Genomic DNA, 21,650 nt, shown 5'->3' with positions numbered 1-21,650 from the left:
TGGTGTTATGTAGGAAGCACGCCGGGGTTATGTAGGAAGCACGCCGCGGTTATGTAGGAAGCACGCCGGTGTTATGTAGGAAGCACGCTGGTGTTATGTAGGAAGCACGCCGGTGTTATGTAGGAAGCACGCCGCGGTTATGTAGGAAGCACGCCAGGGTTATGTAGGAAGCACGCCGGGGTTATGTAGGAAGCACGCCGGGGTTATGTAGGAAGCACGCCGGGGTTATGTAGGAAGCACGCCGGGGTTATTTTCTACGATTTCTCCCCCTGGACTGATAGCAGAATTTTATAAAAGGGAAACCGGGCGAGTTCTGATTCTTCCAGAATATCTGTTATAAATCCAGCATCAAGATACACTCATACTAAGGTGCGCCAGAACGTGTCTACAGGGGCCGCAGATTCCCAGCCGGCGAGATCCAGACGTTGTTACTGAGCAGAGTAACCGGCCCCAAACTCTCCAGAACGCCCCCTTCCTGAGCCCCCTCTGCCTCCTCCCCTGACACTGTCATATCCAGACGCCAGAAATCCCCTCTCACTCCATCCAGAAGAGAGACCCCCACGCACGCCGGAGACCCAATGTACGTATTGTCTATACTCTCTGTGTTATATAGAGACTCGCAGTCACTGCGTTATCTCAGCGCTTCCAGAAAGTTCTAATATTTTATTACATTTCACTGTTTTATTGTGGAGAAGTGAAAGTGAAACCAGGACGCTGCCCTCAGACAGGGGGAAGGGGGGGTCTGATGTGAGATCTCCGCACATAGGGACAGATGTACTAAGCCTTGGAGAGAGATAAAGGGGGAGATGTACTAAGCAGTGAGAAGAGTGGAGAAGTGAGCCAGTGGAAAAGTTGCCCATGGCAACCAATCAGCATTGACGTAACATTTATAATTTGCATACTATAAAACTATACAGAACAGCTGATTGGTTGCCATTGGCAACTTCCCCACTGGCTCACTTCTCCACTTTTATCACTGCTTAGTACATCTCCCCCAAAGCACCAGCCAGTCAGCTCCTAAGTAACTTTTCAAACACAGCCTGTAACATGGCAGTTTGGAGCTGATTGACTGTACTTTATCTCTCTCCACTTGCTCTCTCTCTCCACACTTTGATAAATCTCCTCCTAAATGTTATGTACAAAGAGCTGTGTGGCAAATACCCTTCTGTATCTGCCTGGTGCATGTATCTGGGCTTTGGGGGCTGTAGCTGGACTGTTAGCAATTGGGCAAAACAATGAGCAGTGCAGGTGGGGCAGATGTAACATGAGCAGTGCAGGTGGGGCAGATGTAACATGAGCAGTGCAGGTGGGGCAGATGTAACATGAGTAGTGCAGGTGGGGCAGATGTAACATGAGCAGTGCAGGTGGGGCAGATGTAACATGAGCAGTGCAGGAGTGGCAGATGTAACATGAGTAGTGCAGGTGGGGCAGATGTAACATGAGCAGTGCAGGTGGGGCAGATGTAACATGAGCAGTGCAGGAGTGGCAGATGTAACATGAGTAGTGCAGGTGGGGCAGATGTAACATGAGCAGTGCAGGTTGGGCAGATGTAACATGAGTAGTGCAGGTGGGGCAGATGTAACATGAGCAGTGCAGGTGGGGCAGATGTAACATGAGCAGTGCAGGTGGGGCAGATGTAACATGAGCAGTGTAGGTGGGGCAGATGTAACATGAGTAGTACAGGTGGGGCAGATGTAACATGAGCAGTGCAGGTGGGGCAGATGTAACATGAGCAGTGCAGGTTGGGCAGATGTAACATGAGTAGTGCAGGTGGGGCAGATGTAACATGAGCAGTGCAGGTGGGGCAGATGTAACATGAGCAGTGCAGGTGGGGCAGATGTAACATGAGCAGTGTAGGTGGGGCAGATGTAACATGAGTAGTGCAGGTGGGGCAGATGTAACATGAGTAGTGCAGGTGGGGCAGATGTAACATGAGCAGTGCAGGTGGGGCAGATGTAACATGAGCAGTGTAGGTGGGGCAGATGTAACATGAGCAGTGCAGGTGGGGCAGATGTAACATGAGTAGTGCAGGTGGGGCAGATGTAACATGAGCAGTGCAGGTTGGGCAGATGTAACATGAGTAGTGCAGGTGGGGCAGATGTAACATGAGCAGTGCAGGTGGGGCAGATGTAACATGAGCAGTGCAGGTGGGGCAGATGTAACATGAGTAATGCAGGTGGGGCAGATGTAACATGAGTAGTGCAGGTGGGGCAGATGTAACATGAGTAGTGCAGGTGGGGCAGATGTAACATGAGCAGTGCAGGAGTGGCAGATGTAACATGAGTAGTGCAGGTGGGGCAGATGTAACATGAGTAGTGCAGGTGGGGCAGATGTAACATGTGCAGTGCAGGAGTGGCAGATGTAACATGAGCAGTGCAGGTGGGGCAGATGTAACATGTGCAGTGCAGGTGGGGCAGATGTAACATGTGCAGTGCAGGAGTGGCAGATGTAACATGTGCAGTGCAGGTGGGGCAGATGTAACATGTGCAGTGCAGGAGTGGCAGATGTAACATGAGCAGTGCAGGTGGGGCAGATGTAACATGTGCAGTGCAGGAGTGGCAGATGTAACATGTGCAGTGCAGGTGGGGCAGATGTAACATGTGCAGTGCAGGAGTGGCAGATGTAACATGAGCAGTGCAGGTGGGGCAGATGTAACATGTGCAGTGCAGGAGTGGCAGATGTAACATGAGTAGTGCAGGTGGGGCAGATGTAACATGTGCAGTGCAGGAGTGGCAGATGTAACATGAGCAGTGCAGGTGGGGCAGATGTAACATGTGCAGTGCAGGAGTGGCAGATGTAACATGAGTAGTGCAGGTGGGGCAGATGTAACATGTGCAGTGCAGGAGTGGCAGATGTAACATGAGTAGTGCAGGTGGGGCAGATGTAACATGTGCAGTGCAGGAGTGGCAGATATAACATGAGTAGTGCAGGTGGGGCAGATGTAACATGTGCAGTGCAGGAGTGGCAGATGTAACATGAGCAGTGCAGGAGTGGCAGATGTAACATGAGCAGTGCAGGTGGGGCAGATGTAACATGAGTAGTGCAGGTGGGGCAGATGTAACATGAGTAGTGCAGGTAGGGCAGATGTAACATGTGCAGTGCAGGTTGGGCAGATGTAACATGAGCAGTGCAGGTGGGGCAGATGTAACATGTGCAGTGCAGGAGTGGCAGATGTAACATGAGTAGTGCAGGTGGGGCAGATGTAACATGTGCAGTGCAGGAGTGGCAGATGTAACATGAGCAGTGCAGGTTGGGCAGATGTAACATGAGCAGTTCAGGTGGGGCAGATGTAACATGAGTAGTGCAGGTGGGGCAGATGTAACATGTGCAGTGCAGGTGGGGCAGATGTAACATGAGTAGTGCAGGTGGGGCAGATGTAACATGTGCAGTGCAGGTGGGGCAGATGTAACATGAGCAGTGCAGGTGGGGCAGATGTAACATGAGCAGTGCAGGTGGGGCAGATGTAACATGTGCAGTGCAGGTGGGGCAGATGTAACATGAGCAGTGCAGGTGGGGCAGATGTAACATGTGCAGTGCATGTGGGGCAGATGTAACAAGAGCAGTGCAGGTGGGGCAGATGTAACATGAGCAGTGCAGGTGGGGCATATGTAACATGTGCAGTGCAGGTGGGACAGATGTAACATGAGCAGTGCAGGTGGGGCAGATGTAACATGTGCAGTGCAGGAGTGGCAGATGTAACATGAGCAGTGCAGGTGGGGCAGATGTAACATGAGCAGTGCAGGTGGGGCAGATGTAACATGTGCAGTGCAGGTGTGACAGATGTAACATGAGCAGTGCAGGTGGGGCAGATGTAACATGTGCAGTGTAGGTGGGGCAGATGTAACATGTGCAGTGTAGGTGGGGCAGATGTAACATGAGCAGTGCAGGTGGGGCAGATGTAACATGTGCAGTGTAGGTGGGGCAGATGTAACATGAGCAGTGCAGGTGGGGCAGATGTAACATGAGCAGTGTAGGTGGGGCAGATGTAACATGAGCAGTGCAGGTGGGGCAGATGTAACACGTGCAGTGTAGGTGGGGCAGATGTAACATGAGCAGTGCAGGTGGGGCAGATGTAACATGAGCAGTGCAGGTGGGTCAGATGCATTTTGCAGCTAGGGGAATCCTCACACCGGCCCAATGGACCCCTCCCTCCTGCATCTCCAGTAAAATGTCAGCAAGTGTGTATTACAGTGTGACACATGTCCATTTGTGCACTGCAAGTATGAGTATACACTGCCGCTCATGTGCTTGTAGTTCTACAGACACCACTATGCATAAGGTGTAGTATGGTATGCCGGCGGCCGGGCTCCCGGCGACCAGCATAACGGCGCCGAGAGCCCGACCGCCGGCATACCAACAGTGTGGTGAGCGCAAAGGAGCCCCTTGCGGGCTCGCTGCGCGCGCCACGCTATTTATTCTCCCTCCAGGGGGGTCGTGGACTCCCATGAGGGAGAATAGCTGTCGGTATGCCGGGTGTCGGGATCACGGCGCCGGTATACTGTGCGCCGGGATCCCGACATTTGGCATACTGAAGACCACCCATATGCATAAGCTCTTATATTCTGTATAATGGGACATTTACCCCCCATATAATGCTCCAGCCTCCCGCTGCCCCCACAGCTTATTACAGTCTGCAACACAGAAGAAAACCATTCCCTCTCTGAAGGAGATATATATATATATATATATATATATCTATCAAACCTTGGAGAGAGATAAAGTACTGACCAATCAGCTTCTGTCATGTTACAGGCTGTGTTTGAAACATGTCAGTTAGGAGCGGATTGCTTAGTACTTTACCTCTCTCCAATCTTTGATACATTTCCCCCTAAGTTTGAGGACTCTGCGTTCCTGGAATGTGATGGTTTCCTGTAAACACTTTAATTAATTCCACACAGGACGCTATCAGCTCCCGGGAAATAAGGCGTTCGCAGGGAAACAATTGGGCTTTCTGAAGGGCTGACAATGTTATTGGGAGAACAATGGGCGGCTGTAATAAATGTTTCCCTGGCTCAGATCCAGCTCAGTTGTGAAACATTTTATAATATCCTGAAGTGTGCATGCAAAAGTCTTCATACCCTGACATATATAACTGTGCACTATATATGTAGTCTGTGACGGCAATAACATAAAAGGAAATATCGCCTGTGCCCGCACCTTGCAGGCTGTTACATAAAGCCCATCGGTAACACCCCCGGGTTTGGCAGGGTATGTCTAAGTGGTTGCGAGAGGTATCACAGTTGTTGGGTGGCTATGTGACGAACCTTTCACCTTAAATGTTGTTCCCCGTACCTTATATCGTAATACCATGCTCAGAGAGGCAGGATAGATTAATACGAATCAGAAGTGAGTCAGCAATTCCAACAGGAGGTGTTTTTATTGAGCTGCAATGAACTCTGGATTGAAGATGACTGATTAATTGACTTTGGATTTAAAGAATCACAAAATAATTGGGCATCAAAGAAGAACAAGAGAAGACAATTTGCTACAGTTCACATCACAAAGGATCATTCAGTATGCAAAAGACAATAGGATTGAATCACAGATGAAGAAGAATACTACTGGAATCACAAATCAACATAAAATAATTGGAATCATAAACAATTGCATAAGGCATTAGCATTCCATTCTATAATGTGGTGATGAGAAGAATAATGGAAAACATACTCAGTAATCATATACAATAACTTTCTAGCTCTCCCTAGCCAAAGTACAAATATCTTCACCACCAAATATCGTTGGAGCTCTGGTTGAAGTCTGCTGTGCCACAGCGTGTCAATGGGTAAATGGGCACACAGATGTATGGGGGAATCCTGGGTTAGGATACTGTGAATTGTACTCAGTTCTTTATCTAAAGAGGTTGTAGCTAGCGAAGGAGGGGTAGTGTCACTTGACAATGGCAAACTCACTTAAACATGAGGGGCTGTAGATTGAACAAACTCAGTCTCTCTCAGTTCCAGGACTTCACTTAAATTTGCAATAAATAAAGAGATGGTACACCAGATGTTTGCGCTATTGTTATAAATTAAACGATAATAATACTTCCCTCAAATATGGGAAAACATGAGGGGATGATTCAGACCTGATTGCTGGGCTGCTAAAATTGTCCTGCGATCAGATAGTCGCCACCCAACGGGAGTGTATATACGCTGTGCAAGTGTGCGATCACATGTGTACGATGAGCTGCTAAAAATCCCTCAGTCAGCGGACGCTGCAAATCCGTTATCACCACACTCACCATTGAATTATTTTTTTACTGTGTGCAGTGTGTGCGCAGCCCAGGATTTACTCCTCCAGTGCGATGAGAACGGGCTGATCGGGGCCAGAGCTGACGTTGCATACTCTCCCTGAAAACGCTTGGGAACGCCTGCGTTTTCTCTGACACTCCCAGAAAACGGGCAGTTACCACCCACAAACATCCTCTTACTGTCACTCAGCATGCGAATGGCTGTGCGATTGCATTTTTTGCACCAGCCTGTCACGGACCAGCGATGCCTGTTGTTGTTTGCCGACGCGCGTGCGCATTGCGGTGCATATGCATGCGGAGTTAATAGCTGTGTGAAAACGCACAGCAGCGACCAGGTCTGAATCACCCCCATAGTGAAATACATTCCAAAAATGTAATTCTTTATAACACAGGCAATAATACCCTCTTAAAATCATCAAACTGCCAGGTCTGAATGCCCCCCTCAGTCTTTTGTGAACCCCTGTTAGTGGGTTTTAACTGGTAGAGTATGGCGCTGCTGGCTGCGCCCTTCTAACACTGCACAGTCACTGACAAGGGCGGTGGAGTTTAGTGGGCACACTTGCCCTTGGTTTGGGCTGTCAATTACGCAAGGTACTCCCTCAGAACCTTGGGGCGGGGGTATGTACTTGCCGGACCTGCTTCCAATGGTTCTTTGCTGACACAAGATGGCCGCGGCGTCTGTGCCTCTCCTAAGGCCTTGTGGTGTTCGGTCTTCGGCTGCGGCATGTCACCACCCGCTCTCTGGCACTTGGGTCCCCGGCCGCACCCCGCTGCCCACACTTCTGCAGCGCTGCTCTCACCACCCCATGTCCAGCGGCTCCCCTTGTCCTCAGCTTCTGCTCTGCTCCGCGTCCAGCACCTACTGTCTCCACTCCCGGCTCCTTCTTCTTCTTCCCAAGCTCCCCTGTCCAATCAGCTCTCCTCCTTCAGACCACGTAACCGGACCATGGGCTCAACTTAGCTCCTACTGTGCCAGTGCCTACCCCTGCCGCTGCTGCGGATCGGTAAGTGCTCTTAAAGGGACACACACACTATATCCAGGGTAACACACATCTATTCAAAATACAAAGGAATAAAGAGGTTGATAGGAAGAGTCTTTTGGCGGCTACATACAACTGTGGGCAATGTACTGATGATGATGATGATGATGATAATGATTTGTGATTGGCTGTTTGTGAACGCTCGTAGGTGCTCAGGCCAGGGCAGCTTTTTGGGCCCCATAGAAACAGAGTGTAGGGGCCCCAAGCCCCTCTTTCACAGTATACCACATTCTAGTGCCCAAGTACACATTATGCCACATCGTAGTGCCTCCATTTTATACTATACCACACTGTATTGCTGCTCCTGCTTACCGCTCTCCTGAACACCTGCAATTGTCTTCTTCCCCTTGTGCTCTGCACACTATGGGGAGATGTACTAAGCCTTGGAGAGAAATAAAGTGGAGATAAAGTCACAGCCAATCAGCAGCCATGTTACAGGCTGTGTTTGAAATGTGGCAGTAACGAGCTGGTTGGTTGGTGCTTTTATCATTCTCCAAATCTTAGTACATAGGGGTCTTTCCGAGTTGATTGTTGTTCACAGCGCAGCGATCAGTGAAAAAAAACAGCTAATCTGCGCATGTGTATGCACTGCAATGTGCACGCGCAACGTACGGGTACAAAGAGCATCGTGGTTTTGCACAGGTTCTAGCGAAGCTTTCAGTCGCACGGCCGAACGCAGGAAGATTGACAGGAAGTGAGCATTTCTGGGTGTCAACCGACCGTTTTCAGGGAGTGGTTGGAAAAATGCAGGCGTGCCAGGGAAAACGTAGGCGTGGCTGGGCGATCACTGGGCGGGTGTGTGACGTCAAAAGCCGTCCCTCCGTCGTTAGAATCAACGCACATGAAGAGTAACTACAGGGCTGGTCTTGTTTTGTACAAAAAGATTTTGCAGGCACTCTGCTGCACAAGCGTTCGCACTTCTGCAAAGCAAAAATACACTCCCCGGTGGGCGGCGACAATGCGTTTGCACGGCTGCTAAAAGTAGCTAGCGAGCGATCAACTCAGAATGACTCCAATAGGCCCCTACATCAGTTGCACATGTTCCCCTGCAAAACGGCGGCCATTCAGAGGAATACAGGGACAGCCGCCAAACTGATTGCTCTGATCTAGTGTATGTAAGACACTAGAATTGCGGCGAGTAGTTTGTAGACCGTCCCTTTCTCTAACCAATACAGCGCCACCTCGTCTCACTGTGCGTTTCAGCACTGGTGCCCACGTGAGCTGGGTGCAGTGCAGGCAGGCCCCCTGAGCCTCGGGGCCACATAGCAATGGATCCCCTGAACCCACTATAGTTACGCCCCTGGCTCAGGCTGAGACAACGCATTAGTGCACGTGCTTTATCCTGCACAAGACGCAGCCTTGCTTCTGCTGATGTCTTACCGGTGCTTGATGTCTAATGTGTTAGTTGCAAGAAGAAAAATGGGTTTGTGCGATCCGTGTGGGGTTCAGTAACAAGATGTGTTCTTCTCCCCACAGTTCCCAGGAGAACCAGGTCTGTCTATATCATCACCATGAAGGCCGCCACTAGGATATGGGGGCTCGTTTCTGCGCTGCTGGTTCTGGCCGCAGAGGGTGCGGTCCATGTGGATGGACTCTCGGAGATACAGAACAAGGCGGTCAGGCTGGTAATGGAAGATTTCCACACCAAGGACCACCTGAAGAATGGATTCAAGTTCTCCTCTCTAGTGAGAAAAGAAGAAACTGTAAGTGTTCTAGATTGGAGAGCGGGATGTACGGGCGCTCGGCCTCCACCTGTGCTGTAACCAATGAGCTGTACTAGGAATCAGGTATCGGAGGAGGCCGGTTACAGCCAGGGGTCCAGACCACTATGGGCTCATAGCTGCCCTGACATTAGGGGCCACTAGGGTGACTCTCTGATATGAGGGGCCCAGCATCTGGCTGGTATAATCTGTCTGTGAGGACCCTCACCTATAGCACAGAGCAGACAGGAGTGGGCCTCGGATCCTATGGTCCAAACGGATCTGGTAAACCACTTGCTTCTGACAGTAGCATTTAGCAGTTACAATGACGCTTATTGACAAATGCGTCTGTTGGATGTAAAGGAAAAAATTATTTACTACATGGGTGCAAATGTGCCGTAAGTGTTAGTGGCGTGTTTTAGTGAAAGGAGGGCGCACCTGCCGGGTGTACCATCATAGGTCCGTACCCTCCATCAGCCTCTGTGCCGGACTCAGAGATGGATGCAATGGGCGTCACATCTGTGATCCCTTACACAGTGGCTGGGCGCAAAAGCACCCCAAAAGAGGGGCGTGACTTTGCAGGAATGCTGTGATCACAAGCCACACCTCCTGTTTTCATCACTGTGGGGGCATGCCCCCAGTCCCTCTTTCTCCCTGTTACTGACTATTACTGGCTGTTCCTGGCTGTTAATGGCTATACTGCTCACTATTACTGGCTGTTACTGGCTATTACTAACTATTACTGACTGTTACTGGCTATACTGCTCACTATTACTGGCTGTTACTGGCTATACTGCTCACTATTACTGGCTGTTACTGGCTATACTACTCACTATTACTGGCTGTTACTGGCTATACTGCTCACTATTACTGGCTGTTACTGGCTATACTGCTCACTATTACTGGCTGTTACTGGCTATTACTAACTATTACTGGCTGTTACTGGCTATACTGCTCACTATTACTGGCTGTTACTGGCTATACTGCTCACTATTACTGGCTGTTACTGGCTGTCACTGGATGTTACTGGCTATTACCAGCTGTTACTGGCTATTATCGGCTGTTACTGGCTATACTGCTCACTATTACTGGCTGTTACTGGCTATTACCAGGTGTTACTGGCAATTACTGGCTGTTCCTGGCTATACTGCTCACTATTACTGGCTGTTCCTGGCTATTGTACTGGCTGTTACTGGCTATTACTGGTTATTAGCGGCTGTTACTGGCTATACTACTCACTATTACTGGCTGTTACTGGTTATTACCAGGTGTTACTGGCTATACTACACACTATTACTGGCTGTTACTGGCTATTACCAGCTGTTACTGGCTATACTACTCACTATTACTGGCTGTTACTGGCTGTCACTGGATGTTACTGGCTATTACCAGCTGTTACTGGCTATTATCGGCTGTTACTGGCTATACTGCTCACTATTACTGGCTGTTACTGGCTATTACCAAGTGTTACTGGCTGTTACTGGCTATACTGCTCACTATTACTGGCTGTTCCTGGCTATTGTACTGGCTGTTACTGGCTATTACTGGTTATTAGCGGCTGTTACTGGCTATACTACTCACTATTACTGGCTGTTACTGGTTATTACCAGGTGTTACTGGCTATACTACACACTATTACTGGATGTTACTGGCTATTAACAGGTGTTACTGGCTATACTACACACTATTATTGGCTGTTACTGGCTATTACCAGGTGTTATTGACTATATTACACACTATTACTGGCTGTTACTGGCTATTAACAGCTGTTACTGGCTATACTACTCACTATTACTGGCTGTTACTGGCTATACTACTCACTATTACTGGCTGTTACTGGCTATTACCAGCTGTTACTGGCTATACTACTCACTATTACTGGCTGTTACTGGCTATACTACTCACTATTACTGGCTGTTACTGGCTGTCACTGGATGTTACTGGCTATTTCCAGCTGTTACGGGCTATTACCGGCTGTTACTGGCTGTTATGGGTTGCTACTGGCAATTACTGACTGCATCTATCTTTGTCTAGGAGTATGCTGCCGGTATATTTGTGAACGTGGAGTTTACAGTGAAACAGACGACCTGCCCGAAGCATCACTGGATGAAGTCTGATTGCGAGTACAATCAGAAAGGGGTGAGGGTCTCACAAGCCGGCTATACCAGGCTCCACAATACCCGATGATTATGGATCAGTTTATTTTTAACTTAGTTACTCTGACTCATCACAATAGCAGAAGAGTCACATCCTCAAATCTGAATCATTTGTGCATGCTTCACCCTATACTTCCCCCACCAATCATATATCTGTCTCCATCACCCCATACTTCCTCCACCAATCATATATCCGTCTCTATCACCCCATACTTCCTCCACCAGTCATATATCCATCTCCATCACCCCATACTTCCTCCACCAATCATATATCAGTCTCCATCACCCCATACTTCCTCGCCCAATCATATATCCATCTCCATCACCCTATACTTCCTCCACCAATCATATATCCGTCTCCATCACCCCATACTTCCTCCACCAATCATATATCCGTCTCCATCACCCCATACTTCCTCCGCCAATCATATATCCATCTCCATCACCCCATACTTCCTCCACCAATCATATATCCATCTCCATCACCCCATACTTCCTCCACCAATCATATATCAGTCTCCATCACCCCATACTTCCTCCACCAATCATATATCCATCTCCATCACCCCATATTTCCTCCACCAATCATATATCCGTCTCCATCACCCCATACTTCCTTCACCAATCATATGCCCTACTCCATCTCCCAATACTTCCTCCACCAATCATATATCCATCTCCATCACCCCATACGTCCCCCACCAATCATATATCCGTCTCCATCACCCCATACTTCCTCCACCAATCATATATCCGTCTCCATCACTGCATACTTCCTTCACCAATCATATGCCCTACTCCATCTCCCCATACTTCCTCCACCAATCATATATCCATCTCCATCACCCCATACTTCCTCCACCAATCATATATCCATCTCCATCACCCCATACTTCCTCCACCAATCATATATCCATCTCCATCACCCCATACTTCCTCCACCAATCATATATCCATCTCCATCACCCCATACTTCCTCCACCAATCATATATCCTTCTCCATCACCCCATATTTCCTCCGCCAATCATATATCCATCTTCATCACCCCATACTTCCTCCACCAATCATATATCCGTCTCCATCACCGCATACTTCCTTCACCAATCTTGTGCCCTACTCCATCTCCCCATACTTCCTCCACCAATCATATATCCGTCTCCATCACCCCATACTTCCTCCACCAATCATATATCCATCTCCATCACCCCATACTTCCCCCACCAATCATATGCCCTACTCCATCTCCCCATATTTCCCCCACCCCATACTTCCTCCACCAATCTTATGTCTGACTCCATCACCCCATATTTCCCTTACCCCACACTACCTCCACCAATCATATGACCGTCTCCATCACCCCATACTTCCTCCACCAATCATATGACCGGCTCCATCACCCCATATTTCCCCCACCCCATACTTCCTCCACCAATCATATTACCGACTCCATCACCCCATACTTCCCCCACCAATCATATGTCTGGCTGCATCACCCCATACTCCCTCCACCAACCGTATGTCCATCTCCATCACATCATTACTTCACCAATTGTATGACAGGCTCCATCATCTCATATTTCCCCCACTCTATACTTCCTCTACCAAGTATATGACTGGCTCTTTCACCGCATACTACCCCCACTAATTGTATGCCCAGCTCCATCACCCCAACCCTTACTCCACCAATCGTACATCTGGCTCCATCACCCCATACCTCCCCCACACCATACTTTCTCCACCAATCATACGACCGACTCCATCACCCCATACTTCCCCCACCAATTATATGTCTGGCTGCATCACCCCATACTTCCTCCACCATTCATATTTCTGGCTCCACCATCCCATTCTTCTTCCAAAAATTGTATGTCCATCTCCAACTTCCTCCACCAATCGTATGTCTGGCTCCATCACCCCATACTTCCTCCACCAGTGGTATGTCTGGCTCCATCACCCCATTCTTCCTCCACCAATCGTATGACCTCCTCAATTACCCATACTTCCCCACCCAATACTTCTTCCACCACTCGTATGACAGACTTAATCACCCCATACTTCCCCCACCCCATACTTCTTCTACCACTCGTATGACAGACTCAATCACCCCATACTTCCTCCACCAATCATATGACCTGCTCCATCACCGCATATTTCCTCCACCAAATGTATGACCTGCTCCATCAGCCCATACTTCCTCCACCAAACATATGACCTGCTCCATCACCCCATTCTTCCTCCACCAAACATATGACCTGCTCCATCACCCCAAACTCTGTCCACCAAAATTATGACCTGTTCCATTACCCCATACTTCCTCCACCAAACATATGACCTGCTCTATCACCCCATACCTCCTCCAGCAAACGTATGACCTGCTTTATCACCCCATACCTCCTCCAGCAAACGTATGACCTGCCCATCACCCCATATTTCCCCCACCCCATACTTACCCCACCAAATGTATGTCCGGTTCCCTCATCTAATACTTCCATCCTTTAGCGTCATTGTCCTCAGTAGTGCCTGTGACTTTATGTCTTCCCCTGGTGACAGGACATCTGTGCGTCTGACTGTGCTAGCACTGAAATGTCCTCTGCTGCCATCGCATTACTGAGACCATGCATCTCATCGCTCCTGCGCCTCTGTGTATACACTCTGTGTGACGCGTGCGCTGTGCGATGTAGGCAGGGCTGGATTAAGGGTCACAAGTGCCTGTGCGGTAAATGTTTAGGGGCCTATAGTGAGAAGCAGAGGATGTGTGACCAGTGTGGTGGGGCAAGTGCCCCTGGTTGTGGCCAGTGCCATATGGACGTGTACTCCCCCTATGCTATCAGCCCCAAAGTCGTCCTAAACATATACAAATAGAAACATTGCAGAATATTGTGAGAAAACTTGAAATACAATGTTAGTACTATTCCTGACTGCACGTGTGTGAGTGAAGACTGCCTGGAGGGATCCTGAGGATTCCTCTCCTGGTAACTGTTGCGGTATGTTTCGGAGAGACTACAATGACTAAACCATGCAAATCCATCGCGTTCTGGAGCTTGGTAAATTCTGCAAAGTAGCAGATGCCATAGACACCTGGGCACATGTTATGGGGCTGTACCCTGACTCGCCCTGGGCATGACCTCACGCATACCTTATCTAAGCATGCCGCCCCTGCGTCTTGGGTGGCTGGGCTGGCCCCTCCGGCCATTGGCGCTTCTGGCATTTCCTGGGCACAGCTGGGTAACCCCTGAGCGCCTCTGTTGAGCCCGGCCATTAGAAGCAGCGGGAGGCGGAGTAAACTGCCCAAAAATCCTGCATCTTTTTTTGATTGCTAGGCGTTCACAGGAAGCCGGCGTTTGGGGGTGGTAACTGACCGTTTTCTGGGAGTGTCAGGAAAAACGCAGGCGTGTCTAAGCATTTTCAGGGTGGGTGTGTGATGTCAGCTCTGGTCCGATCAGCCTGGTTCTATCGCACTGTAGGGGTAAGTCCTCTGCTGCGCACAGACCGGAAATATCATTAGATGTGAGTGTGATGTGTACGGATTTGCAGCTGGCCGGCGTTTGCAGAGCTTTTCGCACGGTGTACACAGACTTGCACGGGGCGGGTTTTCACTCTGTCTGGGCGACGACTATCCGATCGCAAACCTCTGCAAATTCACAGGAGAGCTATCAGGTCTGAATTAGATCCATTGTTATATCTGTATATATAAATGTGAAAGCACTCACACACTCACTCAGAGATTCACTGACTCACTGACTCACTGACTCACTCAGAGACTCACTCACTCACTCACTCCCCGATATGTTAGGAAGATGAAATGTAACCTAGATATTTTTCAGGTGGGAAATAGGAAAACGATGTAATTAGAATGATAATAAACCTCCCCTAAGGGGATGACAGGGGGCGACATAATGACGTCATTACCGATACGTGTCTTGCGTTGCGGGAACGATAACGCCCAAACGGACAATCGGATCAGAATTTGGATCCCACCTCCAGAGTGTAGAATGTAATAAACTACAATAATGCTCCTGTCACTTTTTACCGTGTCTCCTGCGTGTGCTCCTCGGGTAACGCGGCGCTAGTGATGAGCGGGTTCGGTTTTACTCGGTTTTACTCGGTTTTACTCGGTTCTCAAAACGGCATCTTATTGGCTCACGGATGTCACGTGTTTTGGATAGCCAATAAGATGCCGTTCTGAGAACCGAGTAAAACCGAACCTCGCTCATACTAACCAAGAACCAGGGATTTATATTTACTTACACGTCTCACATTTACATCTCTATACATTCACCTGATTATTACTCATTTATATGTACAACCGCGACAATCAGACACTCCCATGCGGAAAACATGTATACAGCTAGTCTATATATATATATATATATATATATATATATATATATATATTATATATACAGCAATGTGTGACATCCATTAATCCTCCCTGTTCTTGCTCTGTTTCCTCCACAGTACGTGTTCAACTGCTTTGCCTGTTTCAAGTTTGAGTATGAGACTCACAAGGTTCTGTCTCAGGTCATTGACTGCGTCCGGCCACGCTTCGTGCAGGTAAATTATCGGCCATTGAGAATATATCAGTTGTAGAGAATTGCGCTACCAGTCACCACCCTCATTGTATAGTTTCTATTGAAATTGAAGCCATTGATGTCCAGTTTGTAACCTGCGGCGAGCAGTAACTGACCAGAGGAGAGAAAAGACCGGAACCTACCTGTGACTCGGCCTGTCCTCCACCCCCAGCCATTACCCCCTCCCCTGTATCCGGTCCTCTTATCTCCCATTGCTGCGGGATGCACACCCCATATGTGAGGTGCGTCAGCAGGAGCTGTGGAGTGCATGTCAGGTGTTCGGCCCTCACAGGGGCGTGGCCCGTGTTCAGCCTCCTCCGTCTGACCCCTAACTCTCTGCCCGGAGCGCTGTAGAGTCTGAGCACTAGAGGGCTCAGACTCTACTGTGCATGCCCAGATCTCCGGGAAAATGGCGCGGCGCTCATTTTCCCTGAGATTTCTCTACTGCGCATGCGCAGAACGCCATGAAAATGCCGCCGGGCCATTTTCACGGTGTTCTAGCGGCTCTGCGGATGATGGCGCTGGACTCCGGAGGGGTGAGTATTTTACAAATGGGTGCAGTGTGTGCGGTGGGGGCCCCCTCTGGACTCAGGCTCCCGTGTGCACTGCACACACTGCACCCAACGCCAGTGGGCCCTCCTGCCACAGCTGCAGTTACCTGATCCCACAAAGTGATAAAAAAGCCTTTATCAGGTAACAAGTAATGGGTTAAAGACTTACAGCTGCTGTGGGGAGCACCGTCTGTGTGGCTGCGTATTCTGCCCGGGGATCACATTGAAACGCCTATTGTGCAGCAGCAGAACCAGCAGCCAGAATGCAGGCAGGACGGTATGCAGTGCAGGTGGAGACACAGGAGTATCAGGTTTTATAAGACACCGATGGAGCTTCCCAACCAGAGGAGAGATAGGAGAGTGGAGAGAGCTGTGAGTGACCCAGGGATCCCAGCTTCTCCTCCTCCCTTACTGGGTGCCCTGGTCTGGTGTAACCTCTTATCTAATGAGAGAATTCGAGTCTAGAGATAGAGACACACATAGAGAGTCCTCCTGAGTCCTGTCCCAGTGTGTAAGTAGTACAGAGGCGGCTGCTATTCTTGCATGTGACAAGATAAATTATAGATTTAAATTTTCTGTGTGTATTTTAAGGTTAAGTTATCTTTGTTCCACTACAGAAAACTTTATAAAATAGTTGTATCTCTGTTAGATGGAGCTATAAACAGTACCTATGATTTATTACACTATTAGTTTAAATCTAATATACCCCACTGGCTTAAATCTAATATACACAATCCATACCTCCCACCATGACCCATTCCAGGAGGGATAAAATGCTCTCTATCCAGATTTTCCTCTAAATTTATGATTGCAATCACCTGTGGTAAAATACCTTTCTAATTAATTAGTTCAACACAGGTGACGCCAATCATATATTAAGTGGGAAGTCCAGGTAGAGAGAATTCACCCTCCTGAATAAGTCATGTTGGGAGGAATGCACAATCTTATCCCCCCCCCCACACACACACACCCACACACACACACACATACACACCCGGGCTCCCCAAGGTTTAGGGGCTAATTCAGACCTGATCGCTAGGTTGCGTTTACGCACAATGGGCGATTAGGTGTGAACTGCGCATGTGTATGCACCACACGATGGTCCGCAGCGATGGTCCCAGCACGATGGTCCGCAGCGACGGGGATCGCCGGTCAGTGACGGGATAGAGCGAAAAAATCCGATCACACCGGCGAACGCAAGGAGATTGACAGGAAGAGGGCGGTTGTGGGTGGCAACTGACCGTTTTCTGGGAGTGTCTGGAAAAACGCAGGCGTGTCGGAGCGTTTGCAGGGCGGGTGTCTAATGTCAATTCCGGACACGAACAGGCTGAAGTGATCGCAGCGGCTGAGTAAGTTGTGGGCTGCGCAGAGACTGCACAAAATCAGTTTGCGCAGCTCAGCTACACATGCGTTCGCACACTTGCACAGCTAAAATACACTCCCCCTGTAGGTGGCGACTATCTGATTGCAGGGCTGCAAAAAATTACCCCCTTAATCTGGCCCTGCTTGGGACAGCCAATTCTGCACTGCATGGGGGGCAGATACATGTATTACGTCTGCATGCAGGGTAAATACTGGCTGCTTTTGTATGTATCCCAATGGAATTTACATTTGAGTTTGGACACATCCCTCCCAAATCTAAGGGGTAGATTTACTAAATTTCAGTCTGTCACCCCGCTGATTCTGGTGTGACCGAAAGCTTTAAATCTGCCGCAGGACTTAATGCTAAATAAGGCGGGATTACCCATGATTCCTGTTGCTGTTTTAAAGCCAGAGATGATCAGTGGATTTGAATAAAAAGGACCGTTAGTAAATCTACCCCTAAATCTCTGCACATTTTACTGCCCCGACCTGCAGTGCAGCATGCTTTTACCAAGGGGCAACGTTACTGTCTACCCTCTGTTCTCCATGTACAGTATGTGTCTGCAATCCTACTATGCCCGGTGCATGCCAGGCCTGCGATGTGGGCGGACACCGCGGAATGGGCGGATAAACAAAGGAGCAATATGGGTTTCATTATTTACAGTCACACCAGTCCGACCGCCTGATAGGTGTGTAACTCCGAGAGATTCCAGCACCAAATCCTCATTGGCTCTCTTATTATGAGAGATATATAACGGCAGCTTACTGTATATCAGCAACGGCTCTTAGAAATGATGGTGAGAAAATGTATAAGGCTTTCTATCTCTCTCTCTCTCTCTCTCTCTCTCCCCCTCCCAATTTCTCTCTCTCCCCTCCCTCTCTCTCTTTCTCCCTTCCTCTCTCCCCCTCTCTCTCTCTCTCTCTCTCTCTCTGCCCCCTCTCCCAATTTCTCTCCCCCTCTCTCCCCTCTCCCACTTTCTCTCCTCTCTCTCACTCTATCTCTCTTGTTCTCTCTCCCTCCCACTTTCTCCCCCTCTCTTTCTCTCTTTTGTTCTCTCTCTCCCCTCTCCCTTTCTCTCCCCCTCTTACACTTTCTCTCCCCCACTCTCTCTCTCTCCCTCTCTCCCCCCTCTCCAAATCCCCCTCTCTCTTCCCTCTCCCTTTCTCTCTCTCCACTCTCCTACTCCCCCCTCTCTCTCTCTTGTTCTCTCTCTCTCTCCCACTTCCTCTTTCTCTCTCTCTCCCTCTCTCTCTCCTTATTGCTCTCTCCCTCTTCCCCTATATTTCTCTCTTTCTCTCTCTTTCTCCCCCTCTCTCTATTTCTCCCTATCTCTCCCTATTTCTCCCTCTCTCTCTCCCTCCATCTCTCTCTTTCTCTCCCCCCCTCTCTCTCTAACACCTCTCTCTATTTCTCTCTCTCCCTCCCTCTCTCCTTATCGCTCTCTCCCTCTTCCCCTAACTCTCTCTCTTTCTCTCTCTCGCTCTCTTTCCCCCCTCTCTCTTTCTCTCTCTCTCCCTCTCTCTCTTTCCCCCTCTCTTTTTCTCTCTCTCTCCCTCTCTCCTTACCGCCCTCTCCCTCTTCCCCATATCTCTCTCTCTTTCTCTCTCTCCCTCTCTCTCTTGCTCTCTCTCTCTCCTCTCGCTCTCTTTCTCCCTCTCCCCTTTCGCTCTCTCCCTCTTCCCCTCTCTCTCTCTCTTTCTCTCTCTCGCTCTCTTTCCCCCTCTCTATCTCCCTCCCTCTCTTTCTCTCTCCCTCTCTCTCTTTCCCCCTCTCTCTCTTTTTCTCTCTCTCTCCCTCTCTCCTTACCGCTCTCTCCCTCTTCCCCATATCTCTCTCTTTCTCTCTCTCTCCCTCTCTCTCTCTCTCGCTTACCCTCTTTCTCTCCTCTCCCTCTCTCTCTCTCTCCCTCTCTCTCTCTATCCTTATCTCTCTATAGGGCCGGGGGAATCAGAGGAACAAGACCTGTACAGAAGTAGCCATGAAGACTGCCGGGACGAGGATAGTTGGATCCTACAGTTTCGTGAAGACCGAGTAGAAGTTTTTGGGACAAAAAAAAGGTGAGAGAAGCTTTAGATCAGCAGAAGAGGAGAGTAAGAGGGATGCTGCATTATATATTCTATATACCAGGGGTTCCAACTTATTGGCAAGTATAATTTTACATTTTTGACTTAATTAGCCACATTGCTTATGTATATGGCTCTTAAATTAAAGTCAGCATCAATGATTTAAGTACACACATATATATATATATATATATATATATATATACTTAAATCATCATATATATAGGCTCATGTATCAATGATTGATACATTTCACTGTGAGTGATAACTTGCACCAGCCAATCAGCTCCTAACTGTCATTTTTAAAACCCAGCCTGTAACATGGCAGTTAGGAGCTGATTGGCTGGTGCAATTTATCACTCATGGTGAAATTTATCACTCCTTGATAAATGAGCCCAATAGTCCCTTACTTCCGATATGTTAGGACGATTGTAAGAATTTTAATAAACCAGGACCGTTTGTAGACAATTTGGCTCCTAGTGCGAGCATTAAAAAATTGCCCCCCCCCTTCCCAAACATTACAAATTGCATCCCCGGCGAAGGGGGCATGGCCTCACTAAATGGGCTCCCTCGACCATATTATGCCACATACTGCACTGCCTGTGATACATTATGCCCTACAGTGAGGTTTCTAATTACTTTTAAATTACCTGCATGTTGCCAGGGGTTTCATGCACTGGGTGTCATGCTCGTTGCTAGGGGTTGCATGCACTGGGTGTCATGCTCGTTGCCAGGGGTTTCATGCACTGGGTGTCATGCTTGTTGCCAGGAGTTGCATGCGCTGGGTGTCATGCTCGTTGCCAGGGGTTGCATGCGCTGGGTGTCATGCTCATTGCCAGGAGTTTCATGTACTGGGTGTCATACTCGTTGCTATGGGTTTCATGTGGTGGGTGTCATGTTCGTGCTCTGGCATCCATGTTCGTTGCCAAGGGGAATGCTCGTTGCCAAGGGGGTGATACATATTGGCTGGCGGGCGTTACCGCTCCCCCTCCTCCCTCTTCCCTAATACTACTCCGGTCAGAGGGGGCGGAGTTTCGCATCATCCCACATAACTCCTCCCCTCCTGAGCAGAGTACTATGCTAGAGGGAGGAGGGGAGCAGAAGGAACACCAAAGTGCCCCACGCGATCGCACAGCGCACCTGCCACAAGAGACAGCATTGTAATAAACCTCCCTTAAGGGGATGAACAGAGGGGTGGCATAATAATGTCATTACTGATGCGTGGCGTGTGCTGCCAGTGATATACAGAGGGGATATAACAGAGTTCTGCCGTAAGTGTGCAGTGCGGGTTCTGCTCTCTGATCACCTCTCCCCTTCCTAGGATGCCGGAGTAGAAGACCCTCCTAGTGAATGGGACCGACATCCGTATCTGAAGGAAGATTGTACCCTCCGTCCGCCAGTTACCGTTACGCCACATTGTATATACTGTTATATGAGAATTATTATTCGTCACAGGCTGAGCTATAGAGAACACTGTACACAGCGGCTGCCGCTCACGTAATAAGGATGACGGAGACCCTCTGCCCCTGACCCTCTGATATATCTCTCGGGTGTTGCAGTTACGCAGCTGATTTCTCCAAGAGCTGATAATGGTGCACTCACCTGTAATCAGTGTACACTGGATGTAATAAAGTCACATGTACATGGAATATGTGTCAGTGTAATAATGGCCGCTGGGGTGACAGGAGGGTGGGGAGATGGGGGTAAGTGTTGTAGGCTCTGTGACATACTGCCATTGGCGGGGAGATGGGGGTAAGTGTTGTAGGCTCTGTGACATACTGCCATTGGCGGGGAGATGGGGGTAAGTGTTGTAAGCTCTGTGACATACTGCCATTGGCGGGGAGATGGGGGTAAGTGTTGTAGGCTCTGTGACATACTGCCATTGGCGGGGAGATGAGGGTAAGTGTTGTAGGCTCTGTGACATACTGCCATTGGCGGGGAGATGAGGGTAAGTGTTG

At 49.0% G+C, this 21,650-nt stretch overlaps 1 protein-coding gene across 2 annotated transcripts; it reads left to right on the top strand.

Moving 5' to 3' along the window:
• The first annotated feature begins 472 nt into the window (after positions 1–472).
• RARRES2 (retinoic acid receptor responder 2) lies at positions 473–21,341 on the top strand. Of its 2 annotated transcripts, XM_063924644.1 has the most exons (6): positions 473–580; positions 8,764–8,990; positions 11,022–11,126; positions 15,603–15,698; positions 19,566–19,686; positions 21,014–21,341. In XM_063924644.1, the coding sequence occupies exons 2-5, from the start codon at positions 8,799–8,801 to the stop codon at positions 19,662–19,664; spliced, it is 492 nt and encodes a 163-aa protein (XP_063780714.1). In that variant the 5' UTR covers positions 473–580; positions 8,764–8,798; the 3' UTR covers positions 19,665–19,686; positions 21,014–21,341. The 2 variants fall into 2 exon arrangements, with proteins under 2 accessions (XP_063780714.1, XP_063780715.1); XM_063924645.1 differs by lacking the exon at positions 11,022–11,126.
• Positions 21,342–21,650: the final 309 nt, after the last annotated feature.

The sequence above is a fragment of the Pseudophryne corroboree genome, chromosome 5 (genome assembly GCF_028390025.1).
Source record: "Pseudophryne corroboree isolate aPseCor3 chromosome 5, aPseCor3.hap2, whole genome shotgun sequence".
Lineage (NCBI taxonomy): Eukaryota > Metazoa > Chordata > Amphibia > Anura > Myobatrachidae > Pseudophryne > Pseudophryne corroboree.
The sequence above is the reverse complement of the archived record's forward strand: the minus strand, read 5'-3'. Positions and strand labels throughout refer to the sequence as shown.

Bases quoted from the DNA above. Each gene is read 5' to 3' on its own strand.
- RARRES2 (XM_063924644.1), top strand. From the start codon at position 8,799: ATGAAGGCCGCCACTAGGATATGGGGGCTCGTTTCTGCGCTGCTGGTT. The intron at 8,991-11,021 runs GTAAGTGTTCTA...ATCTTTGTCTAG, and splicing joins TAGTGAGAAAAGAAGAAACT to GAGTATGCTGCCGGTATATT. The intron at 11,127-15,602 runs GTGAGGGTCTCA...TTTCCTCCACAG, and splicing joins GCGAGTACAATCAGAAAGGG to TACGTGTTCAACTGCTTTGC.